This window comes from Papio anubis, chromosome 11 (assembly GCF_008728515.1).
Source record: "Papio anubis isolate 15944 chromosome 11, Panubis1.0, whole genome shotgun sequence".
NCBI classification, from domain to species: Eukaryota; Metazoa; Chordata; class Mammalia; order Primates; family Cercopithecidae; genus Papio; species Papio anubis.
In genome coordinates, this window is record NC_044986.1 from 6,150,824 (window position 1) to 6,173,558 (window position 22,735).

The 22,735-nt window shown below is 44.5% G+C and overlaps 2 protein-coding genes across 7 annotated transcripts in view; one reads left to right on the forward strand and one right to left on the reverse strand.

Annotated features, from left to right (window-relative positions):
- Positions 1 to 22,735, reverse strand: part of DOCK1 (dedicator of cytokinesis 1) — a 542,700-nt gene that overhangs the window by 255,840 nt on the left and 264,125 nt on the right. The gene's annotated exons all lie outside the window — the stretch shown is intronic.
- INSYN2A (inhibitory synaptic factor 2A) overlaps positions 1 to 22,735 on the forward strand; it is a 60,805-nt gene that overhangs the window by 2,219 nt on the left and 35,851 nt on the right. For 2 of the 3 annotated variants that reach the window (XM_031651998.1, XM_009215619.4), the window contains exon 2: positions 17,684 to 18,872. In XM_031651998.1, coding sequence (XP_031507858.1) covers positions 17,689 to 18,872 — 1,184 coding nt within the window. In that variant the 5' untranslated portion in view covers positions 17,684 to 17,688. Of the gene's footprint in view, positions 1 to 17,601; positions 18,873 to 22,735 lie in introns of those variants that run through there. The other variant, XM_003904407.5, reaches the window with a different exon arrangement.

Consider the following 22,735-nt stretch of genomic DNA (forward strand, 5'->3'; position numbering starts at 1 on the left):
TTTGCATAAATTACCTTAGCCATGGAGAGTTTTGTTTTCTTCACTAAATTCATCATTTTGTTTAAAAGATTGAAAATTCAGTTTAATTTCTTTAGCTAAATGAAAGACTCTTTCTTAAAGACAGGATGTCCTTGAAAAGCTAAATATGTCTTTAAACTTACTACAGTTGCCACGACTTTGTATTTTATCATTGTGATTAAGACTTTGAGTTTTTACGTAAGTCAGGCCCTTTACCTTATTAAGAAACAGAACTACTGGTTCAGAAATAGGCTAACAAGGCAAAAGCTGGGGAGCTCCATGTCTGCACAATGAGATTTCTGCAAGCTCTACGGGAGGCTGGGTACTCTATTACTCTGTTTACTTTGGGGGCTTCTCTGTTTTGCCAGTTATTTTCCCCTGTGACAGGAAAGGGAATTTTTGTGTTTTGTTTCTCCCTCTGTAGGGAAATTTTTTTTTAATAAATCAATAAATAAGAGAAAGACTTATACGTGAAAGGCATTCATCTACAAGGAAGACTCCTACACATTGAAATAAGCAGTCCAAAAATCAAAATGATTCTCAGAAATAACAATGGATCGAAGCAGAGCGACAGGACAAACCCGTTCATGTAGACATTTGTATTCTCTTGTTTGCACCCAGCCATGGCTCTCTCATTTAGAGAGACAACTACTGAAGTCTGGAATATGAGAAGCAGGTGACTTACGCTTCTCAGAGACTCAGGATACAGAAACGGTCACAGCTACATCCCAAAGCAGCAGCTCGGTGGTCAGAAATTTACATAGGAGGGCAGTGACAGGTTCACCAGGGATTTTAATGCTTGTGAAGGATGCTGTTTAACCCGTCCATAGCACCCAAGAAGCTCAGTTGGGAAGGCTGGCAAATTCTACATACCTGAGGCAAACCACTGTCATTCTGGGAACGTGAGGTCATAAAAACTCCCCAGATAAAACCAGTGTCATCGTCATTTTTAATAGTCCTTCATAAATGTGAAGCGCCACATCCCCTCCCCACCATAATTCCACTGGTTGGAGACCTACATTCCCCAACCAGAAATTAGCTGGCATGATTTATGAAGCAGATCTTCTTCTGTCTCCTCACATATTTGATTTTAATATTTCATAACATTATGGAGTGACTTCAGTATTTTAAAGCAAAATTTAATATGATTGATACTACATGACGACACTTTCATTACCATGAAACTCTCATACAAACATTCAGAGAAGTCTTTATCAAATACCAGAGCTAACCTATGATACGTATGTAGTGAAACTTGATGACTTTCAATCAGTTTATTTAACATGTACATTGTTCTTATACATTAAGGACAGAATACAGACTTGCAGGAACCAAACTACAGGGACCCTGACAGGATTGCTGTAAACAAGTTGCTTGGACAATGTCTTGTGTTAAGCACTAAGCCATGAAAGTATAGGTTTGAACCTTTGGACCATGTGTGATAATGTGTCTGTTTCAGATCCTGAAGGCACTAACTAAGGTATTTCCAGGCAACCAAGGATCTTACCTCTCACACTGAGAAAAACCGTAACTTCAGAGACATTTCGCGGTTCCAAATTCAAGTCCTTTCAGAGAACCCTGTACTGTAAGTCACAGGATATTCAGTGTGCATCTGAGTCATATGTGCTTTAAACATTATTCAAACCATCATGAATGGGTTGAGGGACTTTGAGGTGTACAAAGATGTCACCAGATGACAAATCACTATCTGAATAAATACAAAACATTCTAACTTGACAACTGTGTCTCTTTCTGCTGGGTATATATTCCCAGCTCTAACTGGGACTGAGAGAAAATTAACTTGAATGGAGAATAGCAGATATTAGGGACAAGCAGGAATTATGATTCCAAATTACTCTATAAACCTTTTGGCTAACAACATATTTCAAAGGGATTTGGAAATAACTCTCCCCAAAGTCATTATTTGTGAATATTTATTTTATAGAGCACTGAACTGTTTATTCAAAGTATTGCACATCCATAGACATGTTCTTTTTCCCACCCTGTCCTGCTGTTAGGAAGTTTGAGCAAAAAAAAGAAAAGAAAGAGATTCTTGCATCTCTGCATACCGTACATTCATATGAATTATACTACTCTATCCAAAAGAATGGTAAAGAAACAAACAAACGAACAAACAAACAAACCCAGCATATCAAAATGCTTGTTGAAGTTTATATTCTACTTAATATGGAAAATTCCAATTCAGTCCTTACTAATCTAGCTTTGGCCATGAAATGAAATGCAGTAAACTACAGCATATGAGAGACATGGGAAGGAGGCTACGGAATGCTGAAAACACTACAGGCAGCCTTGCAGATAAAAGTTGCTCTCACTCCATCTCAGTGGAGATGATCACAGCTATATCCCAAAGCAGGGGTTCCATGGACAGGCACATCCCAGAGAGAAAGAGGAGAAAGCACAGCTGATGGCATGAGGGCCTTCTGACAGCTGTTCAGCTGAGGAAGCAGCAAGGGGCTATGTCATACTCATGCCAACCTTAATGAAATTGAGTAGTCTTTGTGTTTCTAGGTCATTCCACTGGTGATGTGGGATCCCCCACCCTTGTTCTTCTCTAGGAAGGCTCTTGTATTTGTCAACTGCCCTTCTTAATGTTTTTTAAAATCTCTTCTATATGTACTTAGTGGTTAGATTTTAGATAACTCTTACGACCTGCATTTTGTACAGTGCAATCTGCTTATTTTTGTAGTAAGCGATTTTACCATCCTTAAAACTGTAGCAAAGATATAAAACCTGGGATTTTTAAATGGGGCAAACATAGGAAAGGTAGATGGATACGCGGATGGCTTTGTTCAGAGAGGACTTCTGATTTGTGGATATGTACTGAGCTGTTGCAGCAGTGGCCAAGGCAATGTGTAAGGTGTTACAAGACCAAGTGAGAGGACTCCAAGAAGCTCAAGTCCAGGAGAAGAGGAGGTGGTGGCAAGAAGTGGCAGGAGCCTAAAGACTCCCAGGTAGAATCAGGATAGGAGATTACAGGCAGAGAGTGATGCCCTGGCTGAGTTCGTGGGTGATGCTTGAGACTGGACTCCTGAGCCCAGCAGACATTAGTCCTGGAGCTTAAGCCAAGTGGGAGGGTGCTAAGGGCTACAGACTAGTATGGTAGGAGTGAGAAGTGACATCTGGCAAAGGTTGAGGTGCTGGGATCAGAGAGTAGAGGCACAGTTTGGAGTCAGTTTGAGGAGGAACCAGCAGAGCAGGAGGGTCCTCTGTTGATATTTTAAACAAGAACATATATTCTCAGTAGATTAAGACGGTATAACTGGAGGTGAACCAGAAGAGAGGAGTTGGAGACCAGTTGAGAAGGTGTCACAGGTGCAAATGAGCCAGTCCCAGTAGCACTGGGAAGTAAGTTAGGGGACAGCTATGAGAAAAACCTTTTGGCAGGCAAGTCTTTGTAATGTGGCAAGATAGAAAGAAGGGACTAAAGATGCTACCCAAGGCCAGCAAGGCGGTGGGGGATTTTAATGGAAACAGAAGTCTGCGAGCCAGCAGGAACCAGGGAAAGATAGGATTTCTATTAAATATCTGAGTGTGAATTTTCAACTGGAAATACTATTTTAAAAAACAAGATTTTCATTATTTCTTACCTCCTAGAATGTCCAAGAGAAATACTTTCAAATGGGAGGAAAATGGACGAAGCGATTCACAACGCAAATCCTTAAATGACTAAGCATAGTACTGTCTATAACAGGTGCTTAATAAATATTTAATGAGGCTACTAACACAAACCTAGTCAGTGATTTTGCTACCCACTCAGGAAATCCTGATTGGGAAATAATTGTTTTCTTCCATTTCCAATTGTAACTTTTTGTGTAGTAGGAATTAAAGGAAACATCATGAGAAGGCAGTAAAGAGGAAGATGACTTCCAGGGCTAAGCAGTCCTGACGTCCGGCTATGCAGTGTTTAGAAAAGAAAAAAGCACCAAAGGGTTGGGTTCTTTACCACCAAACTCAACCTTGGCAATTCCTTTGGTGAAAATTCAATTGGGTAGAAGTTGAGTTTTTAGAGAAAGAATGTCTTTGGATTTAGCGACCTAGTATTAGGGTAAAAGAAGCAAACGAGGAGAATTGAGAAAATGTATCTCACTGCAGTCAGATAAATTAATGTTCTTCTAACCCAAATGCTGACATTTTGGGTTAAAAAGAGTTTTCACCAGAACTCACCAAAAAAACTGGAGAGTTCATTGGGCCAGCATGAGAGAACGAGATGTCTGTCTCTCAGCCTTAACCTCACATCTCAATTTGACGTCGTGACTTCAACTCCATTGATCTCTGTGCCAGACCCACCAATTTCTCATTTTAAAAATCAATAAGAGTACTGCATAAAGATTATTTTTGTCTTTTTCCCTTGCGTAAATCACATTGCACAGCGTCCACTTAACCGTGCACTTGAGACTCCCATAGCTTAGATAATGTGCCATGTGCAAACGTAGTGTGTGAAATTAAAGGAATGCTGAAAATATGTTTTTCACTTTCAACCCATATTTTTCATTTGACTTCTTGCCCAATGATAACTGCATTTCTCAATTACTTACTTTTCTTGTTTTAATGGTAGTTGTTAGCTCAGTGGCTTCACTGAAGTCATTCACATGTTCATTTAATTTGTTTTGCACTTGCTATTTATATTTTAGTCTCGCTGTATAATATTTATTCTGAATATATATCTACTTTATTTATTGTGTCTATCAGATTTATCCATGTGGCAAAAACACGCAGGGTGAGGCTGAATTACGGAAGTTAGCAGGTGGCTGGACACTGGACCCTCAGACAGAGTGCCCTGGCTCATTGACAGGGTTGGCCCCACAATGCACTGGGCAGGTCAGCTACTGAGTGAGTGGCAGAGACTGGACCCCAACTCACTCCTGGTAATTATTTAAATTCCACACGGAAGCATCAGTTCTAACTCTGTACCTGAAGAGTCAGTGAGAGTGACCACTGGCAAATGCAGCTTTAAAGTATAACTCTAAGCCAACCGTGCAGTTTTTAATCAGCCAGTTAAGGTTGGAACCTTCTGGCGGTGATTCTCAAGCTTGTGTCTCTTAGGTCCTGCGTCCGGTGTCATCCACATGCACAACATATCCCAAGGTGTGCTGTCTTTGTGCACATCCACCTCACCATGAGGGCCGTGTACTGAGCGCTTCCTAGGAGCCGACCTCCTAAGCCCTGACCCAGCTCACAGGGAAGTGCAGTGTAGTGGCGAGAGAAGAGGCTCCAGGCCAGGCTGTCCTCCTTTGCCCTCCTCACTCTGCCAGTAACTATCTGTGTGACCGTGGGCACATGACTCCACTACTTGTGCCTCGGTTTCCCCATCTTTATTAAAAATAGTAATTTCTCCTTCAGAGGGTGTTTGGAGAATGAAAAGTTCAGACATACACAAAGCACAGAATGGTACCTAGCCTGTGTTGAGTGTTATACACAAGTGTTACCTTTTCTTATCTTTGCTCTCCCAGGTTAGATCACTTGCCTAGAGTTCTGGGCTATTAAGTGGAGGGGAAGTGCCAGAACTCAAAACCAAGCAGGTGGTCTCAAAGCCCCAGTTCTTAGGGACTACGGCCAGATATTTACCATGTTAGCAAACCACGGCAGCATGGGCAGACCTTGAGCACCCCCTCTCCAATGTGGAAAATCCAAAGTTATTCACTGTGCCAAGACTGTCAATGTACGAACGACTGCTCTCAAACCCCAGATCCACGACTGAAAAGAGCTGCCCCAAGCCATTGAATTCCTAGAAGGGAACAGAATTCTAAATGTTTTGCATCTCCAACCAGAAATATTTAAAAATAAAAAGTGTGAACATTGCCCTATTCCTACTATGGGTCTGCTCTGTTACAATTTACTTGGAATTTGCCATCCCATAATTAATGGATGTTGTGAAAGACCTGGATTTTCAACCATGACAATGACTGGCCACTAGCTACGTCCTCTGTGGAATATGAATCCACCCCGTCTGTCGGTGCACAGCACAGCCCAGCCAGGCCAAGGCACAGACACTCTGTGAGCCTGTGTGGGAACTGCTAGTGATCATCTCAACACCTGGCTGATGTCTAGGTTCATTCCAGAGAAAAATGGAAGGGGCCCGTCTTCCCTGCTCCCTTGTGACATTCACTCATTCATTAAGCCCTTCCTTCAATCAATATTTCTGGATACTTTTTATATACCACAAGCTTCTCTAAGCTTTGGGGATACAGCAGGAAATAGAAGACAACAAGGGATGAAAAAGATAAAGGAAGAAGGCCAGTAGTTCTTTATCGTGGGGACATCATTAAAATTATGTGAGGTGTTTAAAACAAAAAGTGGTACCCAGTCTGCATCCTCCAGAAGTTCTGATTTGCCTGGACTGGGGTAGAGACCAATATGCTTTTTCCTTCTTTCTTCTCCTTGTTTTGAATGGATTAACTTCCTGGCCTCCAAGTGTGGCCTTTGAGGGTGCCAGGCTGAGGGAATAGAGCCCTTAAGGAAAAATGTGTGTTTACCTCCTTCCTGTGGGAGGACAGCCACCCCCTGGATTTTCTTCTACGTGGCAGAAAATGCTCTCTTTAAAAATTCACACACAAAAACAAAAACCAAAAAAACTTATAAAAGGTTCCATTTCATCCACACCTATGCTCTCCTCCAAAGCTTCAAGAAGGCCGAAGCATACAGGGGTCATGTGAGGTTTTGGAAAGATTTATCTTTTCCTTTTTAAGATCTTTTTAGCGTGCTCAATCCACAGAGAATCACTTCATAGATCATCAGTACTGCTTACTCACTACGAAGCTACCTTCTATTCATGAACTACACAGGCTTTTGCTACTGTTCTCTTTCTCTTTTCCACAAGCCTTGTAAAGTAGCAGGGCATCTGTTCCAAGGAGGTGCTGGAGAGATAAAAAGATAGAGGCAAACGTAGGAATATTTGCTGAAAATGGGACTCTTCATTGAGTTTAACACTTAATGTGTTATGTGTTGGGTGCTTCATAGAACAGGAAACCATACTATGTCCTGCTTCAGGTGCCTGCCCGAGCCTGCACTCTTGTTTTGCCCCAGGGTGAATTGTCACATTCCCTTCTGGACAGGAGATGGGGTTGCTGCAACTGGCCCTTTAAGAGCAGCCAAAACGATGGGCGTTGTGGCTGAAGGCCATCAGAACTCTATGAGCCTGATTCAAGGGAACAGCCCACAGATGTCCCACAGCTGACCTGGACTGATGTTCCAGCACACATCCCCTTCCCTTCCTGTGTCTGTGTGTGCATTTCTCTCGACTCACCATTCCCCTAACACCCTTTCTCTCTTTATACACCCCCATTTCCCTTCTCCTTCCTCTCCATGTTCATCTCAATGGACAACAGCAGTGTGGCACGAGATTCCTAAGTACTGCTCTTCCTTATTTAGTATAATTTCATATTCACTGTTCTCAATTCAAATAACAGGCAAATGAAAGCTGTTTCATTCATATGTTTATGCCCCCCCGATACAGTTTGGCTCTCTGTCCCCACCCAAATCTTACCTCGAATTGTAATCTCCATAATCCCCGTGTGTCAAGGGCGGAACTAGGGAGAGGTAATTGGATCGGGGGGCAGTTTCTCCCATGCTGCTATCATGATCGTGAGTGAAATCTCAGGAGATCTGATGGTTGTCTAAGTGTCTGGCATTTCCCCTGCTTGCGCTCATTCAGTCCTGCCACCTTGTGAAGAAGGTGCCTGCTTCTCCTTTGCCTTCCACCATGATTTTAAGTTTCTTGAGGCCTCCCCAGCAATGCAGAACGGAGAGTCCATTAAACACCTGTCCTTTATAAATAACCCAGTCTCAGGCATTTCTTCATAGCAGTGTGAGAACGGACTAATACCCCCTTGGAAGTGACTAGACCCACGGGTATGCCCCAGACCCTCTATTGTTTTTTTCCCTCTGAAAGCCAGTGATTCATCCTCTAGAGCAGATTAGACAACTGAGGTCAGGAAAGGTACCATGCTCTGAAATGTTATTCCAAGCTATTGAGATTTTTTAATTAAACTCTGAATTTATTTTGCTACTACCATATCTTGGAAGAAAGTTGAGTACTATAAGAACAAAGCTTCTGATAATTCCTAGCAAGTCACATTTTCTACAACAGTCTGGGACCCCAGTATACTGCATGATTAAATATAGAACCTGTACAATTTCTGTGCCATCCACTCATTTCTGTGAGTGTGTGTGCCATCTCCTTCTCTCCCCTCCGCACAGTAAACATTTGTACAACAACCACTCAAGATAGTTATGCCAAAGTTCAGAAGATAAAAATCTCTGGATATGGTTTTACCTCAACAAATAAAACTCTATCCCTTCTCCTTTCCACTTCTCTAATTCCTACTCAGGTTTCATTATACAGCCATGTTCTACCTAATCTGAGGATCCAAATAATGTAGAAAGACTCCTTGGAAGCCACTAATATTGTACACTCATCCTAAATCTTGTTGCCATATCTCAGCTAAGACCCCAGCTCGAAGGATACTGTGATGTACAGTGTTAAGATTCTCTTGCTGGAGTGCAGTGGCACAATCTCGGCTCACTGCAACCTCCGACTCCCTGGTTCAAGCAATTCTCCTGCCTCAGCCTCCCAGGTAGCTGGGATTACAGGCATGCACCACCACGCCCAGCTAATTTTTGTATTTCTAGTAGAGACGGGCTTCACCATGTTGGCCAGGATGGTCTCCATCTCCTGACCTTGTGATCCACCCACCTCAGCCTCCCATAGTGCTGAGATTACAGGCATGAGCCACCGCGCCTGGCCAGTGTTAAGATTCTTAAACCAGTAAGTAGGGACAGATGACTGAGCATAGGAAAAAGACGGTGCTTAGAGGGACCTACTCCACAGAACACTTACATTTGTGTTAAGCAGAGAAAACTGACACACAGCAAAGCAAAGTGAGCATCCTTCAGGCCTACTCTTGTACATCTCTCAGGTGGAGCTTACCCTGACTCCCGAGGGAGCGCTCTCAGTACCTCCCTCCTCTTACATGGTCCTGCACACAGGGGACTGGGGTCAGCCATCGACGTGTCTCTCCGCTGCTGGACTAGACACTGCCCAAGAATATGCCTTGTTTTTTCCTGTGTGCCCAGCATCCAGTATGGTGCCTGGGTCACCCTGGGCATGCAGGCACTGTTCAGTGAGTAAATGAAGGTGACAGATAAGGACTGGAGAAGGCATAGAAGACAAGACTAGATCTAGACCACCAAACACAGACTATCCATGAGGAAGGAGGACCAGGGCACGGTCCTGGAAAGTGAACCAGCGGAAGTGAAGACACAAAGTCAAGACTGACCATGGTGTGTTCAGGAGACAGTGCAGGAAATGGCTTAATGGAAGTCAGCAGATGGAGCATTTTTGAGCCGCCAGGAGAAATCTAGAAAGATGAGCAGGTAGGAAAAAGTATAGATGATCTTATAATAAAAGGCTCTTTGGAAGTGCTACCAACTGGGATGTATCCAGGTATATGCAGAGAAAAGTGATGTGTGCACTTGGAGCCAAGACTAGCAGGACCTGCAGGATGGGGGATGGGGGTGGGGCATGGGGGATGGAGAGCTGAGGGCAGGAGAGTTAAGAAGGCCAAGATCAGGGTGGGAACAGTGTGGAACTAAAGGGAAGAAATCAATAGGAGAAGGAACAGGAAGGAAAAACAAAATGAATAGGGCATGGTGACGACTGATATGGGGGGGATTAGGCTGGGGAATGAATTAAGCAAGCCATTGGCAGCACTTGTTGGAAGCCTTCAGTATAAAAATACTGAAAGACTCTACTAAGCTGGAGATGGGTCTCTTGACCCCAATGCAAAGCAAGTCCAGTCCTGCCTTTAACATGGGGTGTCTTCTTTTGCTCCAAGCTCAGCTGGGGTAAGCACAGTAGCTGTGTTGCTGGGTTGAGTCCAGGCCACCCTTGGGTCTCAGGCATTACATCGTGTTAGACTGCCTCCCAAGAAAGACCACTGAGTCCTCCTCCTCCAGACTACCAGAGACACTGCCAAGTTTTTCATGCACAAAGAGATAAACCTTTGAAGACATTAGATGAAACTTTGTGAGGGAAGGATATGGTTTCATGTTTTTAAAATGTAGCTACTTATTATCATGCACAGAGAAGACAGAGGTTCACAACAGCTGCTGGTCAAGGAAAACATTAAACAACCAACTAACCTGGCAGAGTAACACCAGGATTGATAAGAGGTAGATTTTATTTTTAAGGAATAAAATATACAGTGTAAAGTAGACAATATACAGACCTTTTGTTTATTTTCTCTTCTCTTCACCGTCCCCCCAACAAAAATGACATCTTGTGTTATGAATGCTAAAACTTCGCTCTGTGCACACTTGCAACAAATAGCTCATTCAAACCAAGACAGTCTTTTCAGACTACGCCATGGACTGCAAACTGTGTGAGGGCCGTGAAGATTACAAGCACTAACTCTTTCTGCAGACTTCAGTTAGGATTGTGTACACGGACCCCAAGGGCAGGTTATTTTCTCTACATTTGGCTATCAGCTTAGGAATAGAAGCCAATTACAAGAAATGCTCAAGTCTCCTTTTCTTCCTGGCACAGCTACCTCTGCAGTGAACCGAAGACCATGCAAAGCTTAGGATTTGGCCAAACCAAGGAAACATCGTGGTCTTTTCACACTACGATGATAATATAAGGGGGATCCATTCTGATGGTTGAGTTGATAGGCATTCCCATGGCCTTGCCGGAAAGACAGATTGCATCTTCAGCTCTAAATGATTTCCGTTGTCGTGAACACTACCTCCAAGCAGATATCCTGCCCTGAGAGTTCCGATGGGGTATCCTCAAATAAGACTGGGAAGTGGCAGGGAAAACAGACTCCTTTGATATAAGTCATTTTTGGGGGGGGGGGGGGGAATCAATGTCCTAGTTTTAGTTTCAGATAAATCCTGAATCAAATCATGCTGTTTAGTAAAACAAAAATATAGATTCAGCATAATCAGGAAGGCAACGCACTCCCCAAGTACATTCTAGTATGTATCTTTGTGTTTTCATGCGAGTGAGACTCCCATTAAGTCTAAAAAAGGGAGACCACCTCTTCTGTGTCCTGCCAACTCCCGCCTCTGATGGGCCCCAAACTATCAGCTGATTGTTGCTTCATCACTAGGAAGCCTCCGGGGTCAGTGGGACACTTGCTATCGTACCTAAATGTACTCATGAGCTATGTTCAAAGCACAGCCCTCCTGTCTCACACTCTGTCACTGTCATGATGATGGGAAAGGGGGAGGCAGGGAAATTAGTTCCTTTTACCAATCTCACAGGCGATTTTGGTGAATTGTTGGAACCAACTGTACTGAACTCCTTTTGGCCATTATTAGCTGGCATAGCTAACTGCTGCAAATAAAATTATTTTTTTTTACATTGACATAATGTCTCATTTCAACAAGGCATATTTTCCAGTTGATTTTCACCAACATCATAAAATTTTGGTAATTCATTTCTGCTAATGTAGATTCCATTTAGACAGGATGAGCAAAGGTTAACATCAGCATAAGCTGAAAATCAAAGAACTGGGTAGTGAAACATAAATGAAAAGTCTGGACCATTTAAGAGGGCCATTCTCTGGATCTTTTAAAACATGAGCACCAAACCCCAAGCATCCATGCTTCCCCTCCTTTGTTCTCACTGCCTTGAAGCAGGCCAGTGTGAGCCTGTGTGGTTTACATTATGTGGCTGAAGCAACAGACCATAGGTTTTTTTGTTGGTTGAGTGTGTTTTCTAAAATCACAGATATGCATGAGTGGGGGACTGCACCTAAGATAGGTTTTCTTCTGCCTCGATGCCTACATTTAAGCTCCATGAGTGCCCCTTTTCCCTGCTTTGGACTGGGTGGTCATCAGTTCTTAATGACAGAGGTTTCACTGCAATATTCTATACATCGAGGGAACGGGGCATCCATCTCTGTGTTTCCTCCAAGGAGCCACAGTTCTGCAAGAAAACAGTTCCTCCCACATTGCTCAGTCACACAAGGGTGTCTGAATTCATCTAGTCACCCCTTTTCGGTCCTTCTCATCAGTGACCTCTGAAGAAGACAACAAATATAGGGAAAAAGTAACATTTCACTATATAAAGAAAATTAAACCAGATAATGAATCTAAGACACAGTCCGCCATCTATGGCAGCTGGCTTTGCCCCCAAGGAAAGGAGGACTTCCAGTTCTGAAGACTCAATTGGCGCCTATGAAACAGGTCTCTAAGCTAACTATTTCATAACACGAGTGACTTCATTTAGTGAGCGAGGTTCTGTTTCACCTCCCCTTCCCACTGGGAAGCCGGTGGTGAAGAATGGGATTTCATTTTCACCACTGTCCCATTCTGAGTAGCCTCATGTTCAGGCGCCCCCTCAGCATATGGAAGAAAATGCTGATCCAGTTCATCTTGAATCCCAGCCAGCATCTTTGACTCCAAGGTGTCTGAACAGTGAGAAAGCCACTAGAAAACCCTATAATTTCATACAGTCCCTTGCGGCACTCATCAGACTGCTTGCCTAGCTATCTTGCTATATGCGGGGACTGCTGGGCCCTGGGAGGTGTCTCAGTCAGACTGGCAGCTGATTGCAACCTCCCCTGCAAATCCCATCACAGAGTCAAACTGCAAACCTGCAAATCTGCACGGACATTTTAAGAATGGACAGAATCCAATGGAGAGTTTGTCTTGTCAGCTGATGGAACCCCACAAAGTTGCCTTCAGACTATTGAATCCGTTTTATTTCTAATTAAAACAGATGCTGACTTCCTTCCTTACAGTGCGTTTGCTCAAATATTGACGTATCTTCTGCTAAACACTTAACTATACATAGCTAAATACATACGCAGGCACGTATATACCTATGCATATATACACACATACACACACTTGAAATTCATTTTCGTTCTTTATCGGGGCTCCCTCAAAACAATCAAAGATGACCTTTGGCAAATGACTTATACCCCCATCTCATCATTTCTGGGTTTTTCTTATTCTGATACGAGTGGTTATACCTTCCAGAGGCCTGCTTCAGGTGTGGATTGGATTTTACCTTGTGTTATTTCCATGGGCAAAACCAGAACGACGCTGTACCTCCCTCCATTCTCCCCAAATTGGAAAACAGAAGGAAAAATAAATCTCTCCGAATGTGTTCTCTTAATACCACAACAATGACCGTTTTTGTTCATTTTTTTCCAGTATAATTTGTAGACTGCTTTGTTTCACCTAACATTATTTCGTAAGTGTTTTTCTATGATACTAAATAATCTCTATAATTATCCTTTTAATGGCCACCCAGAGTGAATGTAAACCATAATTTACTTAACTGTTTACCTATTGTTAGCCATTTAGTTGCTTCCATTTTTCACTTATTTAAGTTGGAATGCACATTTTCATAGCAGCCATTAATTTAAAGCAGCATGCAGAGATGGCTCTCCATCACTAATCTAAAAATGCAGGGTTTATATATTTACAACTCACATTTGATTATGAAATTTAATTTGAGGGTAATTAAGACATTTATATTCCAAACAGCTCCTCGACATCTAGCTCTCTCGAGCCAAACAGGCACAACCATGACTAGCCATTTTCACCTCAAGACAGCACAGTCCAATGAGTTCTAAAACACAATTTTCTTATGAAAAATAAACTTTATGAACTCCGACTGCTTTAGAGCCAAGAGATTACCTCCCTGAACCAGAGTCCATGGTTCTCTAGGGTGACCCAGCCGAGGCAAGCCATCGTGAAGAATGCTATTGTGGCTTCATGCTCAGTCCAGAATTCAAGGCAACCCTCGCTCAGTGCTCCCACACCTGCTGTGTTACTGGAACTACCTGGATGTCCTTGCCTAACCGGCACCTAGATACACTGTGGGAACAAGATAAGGACATTGCTCAGATGAGTTTCAGTTGTTTGATGCTTTTAAAGTTTATCATGGATCACTTCAAGTTACAGAGTTTCTTGAGCAAGAGTAGTGGGTTAGGGCATGTGATTCAAACGGATTCAGCCGTTTCAATGGGTGTGGCCTACTAGTCATGCGACTCTGAGCAAGATGCAAAAAAACAAAACAAAACAAAATCGTGTGCCTCAGTTTCTCAATCTGCAGTATGAGGATATGAGTAGTGGCTGCCTTGTAAGGATATGATAAGGATCAAATCTAGAAAACGCAACTGCTATGCATAGGGGAATGCTGACATTTGATTAGCACATAGGAGCACTTAACTACATGCTTACTGAATGTTAACGCTACACTGTAACGTATGTACATTCACTTGCTGAATAAATGCATGAAAGCATGATGAATGGAGTAGTGTGGGAGAAGGTTCCACTTGTCTCAGGGACAGTCCTCTGTAGAATGCCCCATTTCCTTTCATAACAAAATCATTTTCTTAATGGTAATCACTGTAAGCCTTACCCTCCACCCCCAATAAAGAGCAAATGAACACTCTGAAAAGATGTAGCCACCTTAGTAATTCTTAATGTCCAGAAATTCAGTTTTAAAGCTTTAGAAAATGTCATCCAGCCATCAGAAAGAACTGATAGCCTCATTTGAAGCCAAAATAAACCAGCCGCAAAAATTCCTTGGTGTTTTCCCTATCAGGGAATAAGAACAACTCAATTACTATTCCTGTTTGTTTTTTTTTTTAAGTCAGCAATAACAAACTAAACGGATTAAAAATCCGAAGTATTACCATCATTTTTTTTTACTAACAACAAGATGATTTTTATGTACTAGCAACTCTCTATAAAACAGAGAAGAGCTTAGAATTTTTTATTATTATTTGGCCACTGGCAATTAATTCTTCTGATGTGTTGTATTAGTTTGATGGTTGGGTCCAAGACCTAGAATATTTCTTACCCCAGCCAACGGATGCCAGAAAATTATTTCAGTGCAGTCCCTAGCAAATGGTGATGATGAATAGCATGGCAGGACAAACGTATTCAGACACACATTTTTCAGAGGTAGCAGGGAAAATGCTGAAAAATTACTAGTAAATTGCTTTTTGTAAAAATGCTCTCTCTTTCAAATTTCCCCTAGTATGAAGGTCTTCTGCAGAATGATGGCACAAGGCATTCTGACATACCTGGACAACAAAGGCAGTTAAAGAATGAATAGGAGATCGGAGTGAAGGTTAAGATTTAATTTTCTTATTCCACCCTCACTGCCACCCATACTGTCCCCCACACCAAGCTGTCTTGTGTGCATCTGTTTAACCCACTGGGATAAGAATCTCTAAAAGCCACCGATGCTTTCTCCTGAGTAGGCACGCCTTGTCCCTCCTTCCACCTATCATCTAGCCATCCCAAACGGAGTCAAGATATTGGTGCATCTCCAGTCTGTTTCTTGCCTTTTCTCTCTTCTCTAAAACTGCCCAGTTTTTCCAGTTTCAAATTGCAGCAATCTCCAAATATCTCCAGCACCTAGTAAAGTACCAAGGACTTCCTTTGCTGTCTACGCAAGCCTCGCCTTTCAGGACACACGATAGGATAATTGAACAGGAGCCCGAGGCATCCAGAGGTGCAAGGGCTAATACAGTAGTTCTCTGCCAGGCAAGACTCTGCTCCCAGGCTCATTTGGTAATGTCTGGAGACATTTCTAGTTGTCACACTGGGAAGGAACGGTGCTACTTCTTCAGTGGGGAGAAGCCAGGGACCGCTAACCACCCTGCACTGCACAGGACAGCCCCTCCAAAGCAAATGATCCGTCCTGAAATACCAGTAGTGCCAGGATTTGGAAACTCTGGTCCCATCTAAATCAAATGCTACAGAGATTGTTTTTTTGTTGTTCTTACACATGATTACATGTTAGTTGTTCATGGCATAATGTTTGAAGAATGTGATTCCTTCACTCTGTCATTCAGTGAACAGCAGTGGAGGCCAGCAAGGTGACAGGACCAGGCTGACCTGAGACACAGAAGTCAGTTTAACAGAGGGTCAGTCATGTCACTTACTTTCAGATGGGGGCTGTGAAGTTGTCTCTTATTCCCCTTTACGGAATCACCGTGCACCTCGGCCTGTCATGCTAACTCAGTAAGGGCTAAGGATGTGGGGAGGGGTCATGCCTCTGTTGGACAGCTGGGTCTATGAGGAACAGCATGGATTCAGAGGTCACTAAAGCAGGGTCTTGCTCCTGCCTGCGCTACTTATTTGCTGTGTGACACTGAAAAGTGACACAACATCTCTGAACCCTAGTATCCTCTTTGAAATGGGAAGTGTAGCCTTGACCTTCAGGAACATTTGTAAGCAAGGTATTCTGTATGTGGACGAGCAGAGTATCTGGCTCTCGAACCACCTCACTCCAGAAGCAGTGGCCATGCCGTGCGTGTCATAGTTCTTGCCGCATTTTCCAATGAGTGCTGCCCCAGGTCTCTGGGCTGGTTTTTCAGACTCCCCCAGGACAGAACACAAGGTCTGTCAGCAGCCAGGCTGGGGGCAATGTGGACGAAGCCTGTTTTTGTGCAGCTCTCATGGGCCCAGGTCCATGACCTTGCCTCTCTGAGCACTCGGCTCCAGCCACTCGGGCCCTGTACACCCTCCGTGCCTTCCCTCTGACTGTTTTCTTCTCAAACACAAAGGGGTAAAAGGCAAAGCCTCACTCACAAACAACATACTTAACTCTGTTTTCTTGCTTTAAGTGCAACCATCAAATAAGTTCTTCCATGTGCAATAAACAGCTGTGAATCTGCCTAATAAAGTGAAGCCATTTTACCCCACTGGTATTCCCCGAGAGGAGTCATTGGCCACCTGCATCTTTTTAGCTGCATTTAATAATTCAGTCCAGGATGAATTTGCATGATTAACATAAAGCCTCATGGTTTTATTTGCTTTCAGAATTTAAGTACTGAAACAACCACCATTGTTTTCATTTTTGGAGGTTGTGATCAAAACACAAAACTTGATTCTAGAATGAATAATTTTTTTTTTTTTTTTTTTTAAGAATTATTTTCCAGTACCACTCTCCATGGAATCAAAAGAGTTGCAAACACGGCCTTTGTAGATGCAGGGAAACCCACAGTCTTTTTAGGGCTGGTGTTAACCCATGAGAAGCAACCATTCCCTCGACGACTTCTCCTTTATGGTTCCTACCCAGGAGCATGGCCAACTCTCCCACGGAATCCATAATGGCTCACACAAATAGATTTCTTTCCGTTCCTCCTCGGAGGGCTCTCCACATTTATCTGCTCAAGACGTAGCAGCTCCAGTAAGTCTTTAAAACAGCAGCTCTCCCAGATTCCAGCAATAGATTAATGACGTCATCCTCAAAAAATAGTCAAAACGCAAACCAAATAAGTAGCACTTGGTAAACCATCTGCCTAAGAAGGGGAGTCACGCGTGTGAAAAGATAATTTGCAAAGCAGAAGAGGCAGCATCATTGGGTTTCTTGATGAATGTAGTAAAACAGGTTTGTCTAATGGGGAAACATGCATTACTATCAAAAGAAAAAGTGAGTGTATCCCACCTGGAAAAGCAAGCAGGTTTTAATATCTGAGAAGCATTTCAAGCTGTGCTGCCAGCGACCCTCAGCCCGTGTGATTTTCCTTAACATAAAGGCCGACCTCACCTGCTTAAACATAATTAGGAAACAGGCAGTCGTCGCGGTGGCTAAAAGTTTGTGCGGCCGGTGCTTGCGTGTGTATTTCTGTCCCCCTGACGCCTCTGTTGCTGTTTCTGAATGCAGGAACCATGGTCAGTAAGGACACCGGCAAATGCATACTCACAACGTCGGAGAGTGAAGTGGAATCCGCCGCCTGTCTGGCCCTGGAGATGAAATACGCCCTGGACCCCAACCGGCAGATTAAAAAACGGAACAAAGCCCTGCAGGTGCGGTTTAAGGATATCTGCGAGGCGCAGAATGAGCAGAGGGACACGCAGCTGTCCTCGGGCCAGCTGGGGGAGAAGCGGGAGGCCAAGCCCGTGTCCTGCAGAGCAGCCTACCGCAAATACATGACAGTGCCCGCACGCAGGTCCATCCCCAACGTCACCAAGAGCACAGGCGTGCAGACCTCGCCCGACCTTAAGAAATGTTACCAGACGTTCCCTCTGGACCGCAAAAAGGGGAACCTCAAAAGCCTCCCAGCTGCAGATTCCTTTAAAAGCCAAAACAATGGGTTTCTAATGGATGCTAAAGAGAAGAACGAGGCTGGACCCATGGAGGCGGCCCGGCCATGTGGCGCAGGGCGGGTGTACAAGACCACAGCCTTGGTTTTCCATTCCAATGAACACATGAACGCAGCAGACCAGCCTTTGGGGGTCAACTGCGCAGAATCCTGTAAAAGCCCAGAGCTGCTCAGCTATGGAGAAGCTGCGCTCCAAAACTCCGCTCGGCCCCCCTCCGAAGAGCCCGATTACCAGCTGCTCGGGAGGGCCAAGCAGGACCGGGACAGGCCAAACTCCGAGGAGCCCGCTCCACCTGCCCTCGGGAGGGTGTTTAAAACAGAGGTTGCCACCGTTTACGCACCTGCCCTCAGTGCCAGGGCCCCCGAGCCTGGTTTGTCAAACTCTGCGGCCGCCAGCCAGTGGTCACTCTGCCCAGCAGACGAGGAGCGGAGGAGAGCCACACATCTCAATGGGCTCCAGGCGCCCTCGGAAACTGCCCTGGCCTGCTCACCCCCGATGCAGTGCCTGTCCCCTGAATGTAGTGAGCAGCCCTCGCAGACTCACACCCCGCCGGGGCTGGGGAACCAGCCTAGTCCCACAGCGGTTGCTGCAGGTGAAGAATGCCAACAAATCGTGCCTCATACAGAAGTGGTCGACCTCAAAGCACAACTTCAGATGATGGAGAACTTGATCAGTTCAAGCCAAGAAACCATCAAAGTGCTCTTGGGGGTCATTCAGGAGTTGGAAAAAGGAGAGGCCCATCGGGAAGGGTATGTATGTTCACCCATGTCTTAGGAAGCTATGCAGGCTCATCACCACAGGGTCCATCTGTAGCCCCAAACCCAAGTCCGTAATGAGACTAACGCCAGCATTTCTGTAAACAGGTCATAGTCTAAGGGTGTGGTGAGCTCCAAGGGGTCACAGATTATTGTATGATACTAGACTTCACTGCATCCTGCACGATACACTTTCTGATTAATGTTCATCTTTCTGGCCTTGAATTCAAACCATCCCTATGCTTAGAATGAATTGCTAGCCATTTCTTTTTATTCTGCTAGGGCTAAAGGTTTGTGATATTGATAATGTATAGTAACATATGCCAGTCCAAAATATCCATTCTAAATAAGAATAGAATCATATTAGGAAGAGAAGAAGCCATAGGCCTCTTAGGAATCATATTAGGAAGACAAAGGAAATTTCATGTGACATTTGGAAAAGTAAATGCTGACTTGCTTATAATAAATAATTCAAATAATATTGGTATTCAGGACTGTACAAGGCTTTACATAGTAGACACTGTATTTTTCATTCTGTACCTGGAACTCAAGCAATGGGCATCGTGAGGCCAGTCCTGACTGTATATGGTTAGGAGACAGATGCCCTTCCCCACGGGCCGCCCTATGTGTCCGGCGGGGCTGCAGAGAGAATGAGACCAGCTTCACGGCCGATACTTTGTTGCGTTGATAAGACCCTGTTGCACTTCATCTTTTGAAGTTTAAACTGTGCAGCAGCCTCTTTAAAAACAACTGACCTAAAGGTGGGGCTTTGGTTCTTGAGCTCCCCAGTGCAGAAGCCTCCTGTAGGCTGCCATGTGCTCAACTGATACAAAGTAGCCTGCCTGTTCTACTCTGTGTCCGGGGGTTACCGGACTTTGCCTGGATTGCTGAGACCTCTCTTGCCCATTGCCCCTTGAAAGTGTCTGTGTTCCTGCCAGCCTGTGTCCTGCAGGTGACATCGGAGGCAGCGTGCTGTTGCCTTATGTGGTGTGCACCCTTCACTCTGTGAGCCCTGAGCCCTGGGTTTAGCAAGCTAGAAGCCAGCCTGAAATGAGCCAAGTAATGTATTTTCAGGACAGAAAATCACCCGGGCACAAAGTTTCCTTAGGAGGATTGCTGTGGCTGAGTGAGACAGTTGTTTGCTGGCTGCAAAGAATGAGGAGGAAACCCCTCCTGCCTTAAGGTGGAGGCTGAGGCGAAAGGCCCAGCTCCAGCAGCGGAGAGGCTGGGGCAGGTTCTGCCCTTGGCTCTGGCTGCTCCAGCTTGGTGCAGGAGGCCTGTCTACAACTTGATGCTCTGAAGCAAAAAGAATTGCCAGCCAAATGTACAAAAATCTTAACCGTAGATTCATAGGTAATCTAACACCATATAATATTTCCAAAAGGCCTTGTTCCATCTTGGGTTTACATCTCCATTTTCATCCCATTTTGATCAGTACAGATCCAAAAGCAACACTCCTCGGGGGTGGGGTGAGGGATATCAGTGATTTGCTGATCAGTAGTCCACATTCCTGCAAAAAAAGTTAAAGCTCAAACAGTGACCCAGTCACTGACATTGATATAGATGGTAGTGAATTAAACCAGACAGCAAAAGAGAAAGATGCCAACATCACCAGTTGGGAAATAAAGGTCACCAAATGGTGTAAAATGAAATATGTACACTAATGTGCATACTCACAGGGGCGCGTGCCCGAATAAGAACCTGAGAAGGCTGAACACGCACGAGAAAGGAAAACCGTACGATACATGGGAGCTCCTTCTTACACTGCTCTTAGAACAAGTATGGAAGATTGCTTTAAATAAGATCCTCAGGGTTCTCTGAGATGCCATCCATCTGGCAGTGTGGTTCTAAGTTTACTAAGACATGTCTGGGTAGGAATCTGGCACTGAGGGCTTGGGCAAGGGCTGTATCTGTCTGTGCCTTCTTTCTTCACCTGTAAGTTGAGATCACTGTCTGTCCTGCAGATGGGATGGAATGACATGGGATGACCTTCTAATGTGTTCAGCCTAGTGGCAGGTGTGTCTGAATGGGCAGATGTCCGCTAGTGGCATGAGTGTTGGTCTTGCTGGCTAGCAATGCTGGAGCGGGGGTCTGGGGAGGACTTAGTGGTCTTGTGGGCATCCAGTGTTATGAATGCATCCTCTCCATGCCCGGCAGAGAGGCTGCCACACAAGACTCTCGCTGAAACTCTGGAGCTGCTCTGTCCAATACAGTGGCCATTGGCTGCACGTGGCTATTGAAATTCAAACTACAATTAATGACAATTGAAAATTCACAGTCACAGCAGTCACGTTTCAAATGCTCAATAGCCACATACATAAGACAGTGCAGCTACGGAACATTTCCATCATCAGGAAATGTCCTTCACTCCGGTATCCCAGAACATGGCACAGTGCCTGGTTCTTAAGCATCTGAGGACTTGGGTACCTTAAATCAAGACAAAGGATGGTTTTACTTTAAAATCAATCCTAGTTCAGTTGCTTCCAGCACAAGCTCACAGTGGAAGGTAGAAAGGCAGGTCTCTGTTGTGTTCCTGGGAACATTCACTTCCTCCTCTCTCTCTGAGCCCTCTGGACTCAGATAACAAAGAATCAAGTGGTTCCAAACTCCAAGGCCACCTTATGGGGCCCCCTCTTGATCAGTGCCCCAGGGTCGTTAATTTGGCTGAAATTCAAAGTTCCCACCCTTCTTCTCCATGTCAGAACATAGGAGAGGACTGCAGCCTCAGAGACAGGCAGATAAGATGCAAGCTCATTCTCCATCCCTTCCCAGACCCTGGGTACAGCACAGAGTCCCGGGAGTGACAGCTGTGAGCAGTGGCAGCCAGCACGGGTCTGGGACATCTGGAACAACAGGCTCTGGATGGAAGGGAAGTAGCATCTGCTGATTTCCATGGTGTAAATACTGCTACCGTGGCCAATTTCAATCTCACAAAATCCTAAAAATGTAACACTCTGCCCCACCGAGCACCCAACAAATCCCTTGAAGGGCAAGTTCTAGGACTTTAGAACGAGGGGTTCACAGGGCTTACTTTATGTACCAGGTCTGAACTGGGGAGTAGGTATTCTAGTTGCACCTCATGGTTTAAAAAAAAAAACAAAAACAAAACCAAAAGGAAAACAGGAAAATGCACTCTGCTGTGTGTACCTTGATACATAGTTATTATATGATAGGACAATGAACTGAATGACCAAGCTAAAATATCAATGGAGGCCAGGCACGGTGGATCACGCCTGCAATCCCAGCACTTTGGGAGGCCGGGGCGAGTGGATCACTTAAGGTCAGGAGTTTGAGACCAGTCTGGCCAACACGGTGAAACCCCATCCCTACTAAAAAATACAAACATTAGCCGGGCGTGGTGGCAGGCACCTGTAATCCTAGCTCCTCCAGAGGCTGAGGCAGGAGAATTGCTTGAACTCGGGAGGTGGAGGTTGCAGTGGGCCAAGATCCCGCCACTGCACTCCAGCCTGGGCAACAGAGCGAGACTTCATCTCAAAAACATAAAAATCAAAATCAATGAAATTTTTCTTGGAAAACATGCTAAAGCCTACAAATTAGGAGCTGGAGAACACTCTGAAGCTGGGGAAAGTCAGTTCCTCTCCCAACTTACCACCCCAATAAAGCAAACAGGGGCTTCCAATAGAATTTCATCTGCATTCAGAACAGTCAGTCCTAGTGAGGGCAGGCACCTCGGAGCCCATGACTTTGAATGCAAGTGACAAATCTTGCCCCCACATTTCCATACGGTGCTTCAGGATTGACGACCTGGCCCAAAGGGGCCATGGGCCTGTTCCTTAGGAAGCCAGTATTCTTTGAATCCTGCTGATGGCCCTGGGCAATGTATGTTTCTTAGAACA